The 3,693-nt window shown below is 39.9% G+C and overlaps 2 protein-coding genes across 2 annotated transcripts in view; both read right to left on the bottom strand.

Annotated features, from left to right (window-relative positions):
* LOC105174720 (protein MIZU-KUSSEI 1) overlaps positions 1–1,289 on the bottom strand; it is a 2,092-nt gene extending 803 nt beyond the window's left edge. Inside the window, exon 1 of the mRNA XM_011096908.2 lies at positions 1–1,289. This exon is cut by the window's left edge and continues 803 nt beyond it. Coding sequence (XP_011095210.1) covers positions 1–468 — 468 coding nt within the window. The 5' untranslated portion in view covers positions 469–1,289.
* LOC105174495 (protein RETICULATA, chloroplastic) overlaps positions 1,697–3,693 on the bottom strand; it is a gene marked incomplete in the record, with an annotated part of 3,403 nt that continues 1,406 nt past the window's right edge. Inside the window, 5 exon segments of the mRNA XM_020698099.1 lie at positions 1,697–2,108; positions 2,621–2,685; positions 3,041–3,120; positions 3,269–3,338; positions 3,497–3,693. Coding sequence (XP_020553758.1) covers positions 1,915–2,108; positions 2,621–2,685; positions 3,041–3,120; positions 3,269–3,338; positions 3,497–3,693 — 606 coding nt within the window.

Here is a 3,693-nt window from a genome sequence, read left to right as displayed (position 1 = left end):
GAGGGGGACCGAGTGCAAGGGGCAGCTGCTCAGCTCTGAATCGGCAGACTCTCCGGCGTTGAACTCGAGGGCTATGCGTACTAGCCCGCATTCCATTTCCTGAATGAGAGTGGAGGTGGGAATTGAAAGTTCGAGAAGAAGAACGGGAGTGGTGCTGAGGCGATCTTGTTGTATGCAAAACCACACGTGCCCACCTCTGCGGTGGCCGAATATGGTGCCGATCACCATTGTCCGGGAGCAGCGCGGCGGCGCGAATGGGGTAGGGATGTTGGGAGTGGACGGTGAGGAGGAGGAGGAGGTTTCTTGATTGTCTTCAGGATTTTCTGGATCGTCACGAAGGGAAGTGCTGAGGCGTCTCTTGGTGGTGGCGTTGCTGGTGGTGGTGGTGGTTGGTGGAGAACGACTAGGGGAATTGGTGTGGCTGATGCAGGGGAAGAGGAAACGACGGAGGGCGTCGATTTTTGTCATGATTGTTTTGTTTTCTTGAAGAATGACTAAATGGCTTAAATCACAGAAAAGAACTTTCTTGATGAAAATCAAAAGGGTTTCAAGAAAAAAAAAAAAAATCTTTCTTGATGGATATCAAAAGGGTTTCAAGGAAGAAAAGAAAAAATCGGGCAATGGAGGAGATGGCGGTATGAACATTCTTTTGTGAATTTGCAAAGAGGAGGAATTGGTTTAAGGCCTAAGGGGAAAGAAAGGGTGTGAGAGGTCTGGTCTCGTGTATTATAAATATATTAATACAAGAATTGAGGGAGGGCGAGAGAAAGAAGAAAAAAGGCGGGAAGGTAAAAAAGTAGCCGTTAAAGGGGAAGGAATTGAGTGAGAGAATCCGGTACAGCCACAGGGTTCCAGTGACTGAGGATTCCAGGATTTGACCATTGACCGAATTATTCAGGGCTTAGCCGTACAAGAATAGAACACATGTCATATTGCAGCTGGGAGGGACTACTGACTGGGGAGGGTTGCAACAAGGAACCAGGCTCAGAAGCAAATACCCTTTAATTAGATTCCCTCATTCTTGGTTTGCCCGAATAGTTCAATTAATGTGTACTATCCCCAAAACCAATCAGATGAAAATAAATGCTGAGTCGGGTTATTCAGAAAGCCTTGTCAAGTTACTTCATCTCTCCCAGCCAGGGTTCATAAGGAGGATGGTCGCTTTGCTTTCCAGGTTTATTGCAGCTGATATTCTTGCAGATTTTGCCAAATATGGCAACCGAGTCAAGATATATGCCTGCTTAGCTCAGCTTCACCATTCTTGGAACAAACCATAACTCCTCCCAATTACACCATCCTTTGCATGCCACCTCGAATTTGATATGCAATAAGCTTTTATTGTTTTTTCTTTTCAAAATATTCGATTATGGATCATATGGATAAGAGTAGTATGACATGAAAGGAATTTTCAATTTTCTCTTCGATTCTTGTAGGATGATCATCATATTTTTTGATAATCAAGATTCTTGAGCAATGAAAGAACACATTTTTTGTTTAATCAGATAACAACTTGATGATTGATTCATTCCAAATTGGAAATTATTGCAGGAATCCTTATATAAAGCGAATTCCTATTTTTAATGATATTCCATAATCAAGACAATTGGTGTAATCCCATCGTACAATTTCGTAGAAGTTCAATGGTATATTCTTTTTATAAAGCAAATCGACTTGGATTCATTGCCACACCTTGAGATATTCCAACATATTACCATTAGGTTCAGAGATAATCAAGTCAACAACATAACCGTAATAATCGGGCAAAGGCAGTTTTTTTTAAGAAAAAGATACTACTGGGGTTACACAAATTGCCCCCAACTTGAAGTACAACATACAAAGAAACGCTCAAAGGATTTCCCGCGGTTCAGAAGATTCAGAACCCCATGCGGCCATGTTTCTATGCTTCTTATTTAGTCATTGCACACCTGTCAACCTAGCCCAATCCACAAACTGCATGCCACCATAGACATTGTTGGCGAATCGCACACCAACTGTGAAAGCCATTGCAACAGGTGGAACCTTCTTTGCCAATGGAGATGCTTCAACTAAACGTTCCAACCCGTTGATAATCTGATAGCGAGTGTTGGAAGACACTGCCAGGAAAACACCTGCGAAGAGAAGATGGTTTAGCAGAAGATAAGGATCAGATGCACAAGAAATTGTAATGAACATAAGAACAGCCAAAATAGGGTTCTGGGAAAAATCCCTTTACCATCTTACTATACACATAAAAGATATGCATCAGAACTTGAATTAGGACCTCAAATTGCAGTTGGGCAAATTTTCACCGAATTTATTCAACACGTAAATCCCATTTATCACATCATCATCTAATTGCTTCTTTTTTGGGTAAAATATGTAGTAAGTTTGTGAAGCAATAGTAAATATTCTAGTTGAAAGGGTGAAAGTGCCAGGATATACGGGAAGCCGGATGCTTTATACTGCAACTTTGGGGAGTTGATATAATTATGCAGTGCTTGGAAAAGATATCTATGTATTTACACTAAAAACAGTAGCTGATAAGTTCCATAGTAAAAGGCCAAATAAAGATTTGATGCATGGAACTCGCATTTCTCTAGTGACAAAATTCCAATCATAAAGGCAAGGAAGCAAGTTATACCCCAAAGTGCTGCACTCTTTATAAGAGGTGGAACTGGAATGTCATCCTCTGATTTTTTAATGCTCCTGAAACACATAAAATTGCTTTTATTAGAAACAGGAATATTCATGTAGTGTAACTTAAAACTATCACAAGTATAAATGTTGATGACATGGAAAACATGATTGGAACTATTAAACTAGACACCCGTTCAGATAACTGGGAAAAAAAGAAGTAATAATTTAGATCCAACTTATTGGATCACTATCATAATTAGACCCAAATGAAACATAAACTCAATACAAATTTGGTGAAGCCACACCCGCTCGAAGGCAGCCTGGTAATTCCAACATTCATGTTCTAACAATTGTTTCTCTCATTCAATATGTATCTCTGATGTATTTATATGCATGCTTACAGTATCTTTTAGCAGAAACATACCGTTTGGCTGTCATTATTAGGTTTGCAATTCCTTGACCAATAATACCACATCCGAACCCAACTAATCCATATAAAATTCCCTGAAAAAGACAACATAAGACAAGGAAAAGGAAAGTAAAACTGATCAGCTTAAGAGAGTTTCAGGAGTAAATATATTTGTTATCACCTAAGATATCCTTATGCAGATAACATGCAACTAGCCTATTTTACGGCAGATGCATCTGTTACCTTATAGAAATAGGTGGCAATCCTCTGGTTTATTGAAAATCTAGACCCAGGTCTTTCTGCTTCAAAAACACTATATCATAGAATTCAGAAGTTAAGGAGTTCATAGTGCACAGCAGTTCAAGACATGAGTAAGAAACATGTGAGCGACTTGTACAGATGTGATACTGTGTACCGACTATTGTTACCAAAATTCAAGAACTATATACGCTTTTGATATGAAGCAGATACCTGCTAGGAAGTGCAGCATAAGCTCTCTGCATACGACCGAAAAATCCTTGAGATGCAGACGGTTGTCCAATTCGAGCATATGGAGCTAACATCCCAACTAGAGCAACATTAACAACCACCCCAACTAGGAGATCAGCAGTATACAGTTCAAATTCTGCCCAGAAGTCTTTCCCTCTCTTTTTGACTTCCGCAAACGT

Source organism: Sesamum indicum, linkage group LG11 (assembly GCF_000512975.1).
Source record: "Sesamum indicum cultivar Zhongzhi No. 13 linkage group LG11, S_indicum_v1.0, whole genome shotgun sequence".
Taxonomy (NCBI): Eukaryota; Viridiplantae; Streptophyta; class Magnoliopsida; order Lamiales; family Pedaliaceae; genus Sesamum; species Sesamum indicum.
Note: the sequence above shows the minus strand (reverse complement) of the source record. Positions and strands in the feature narration are given on the sequence as shown.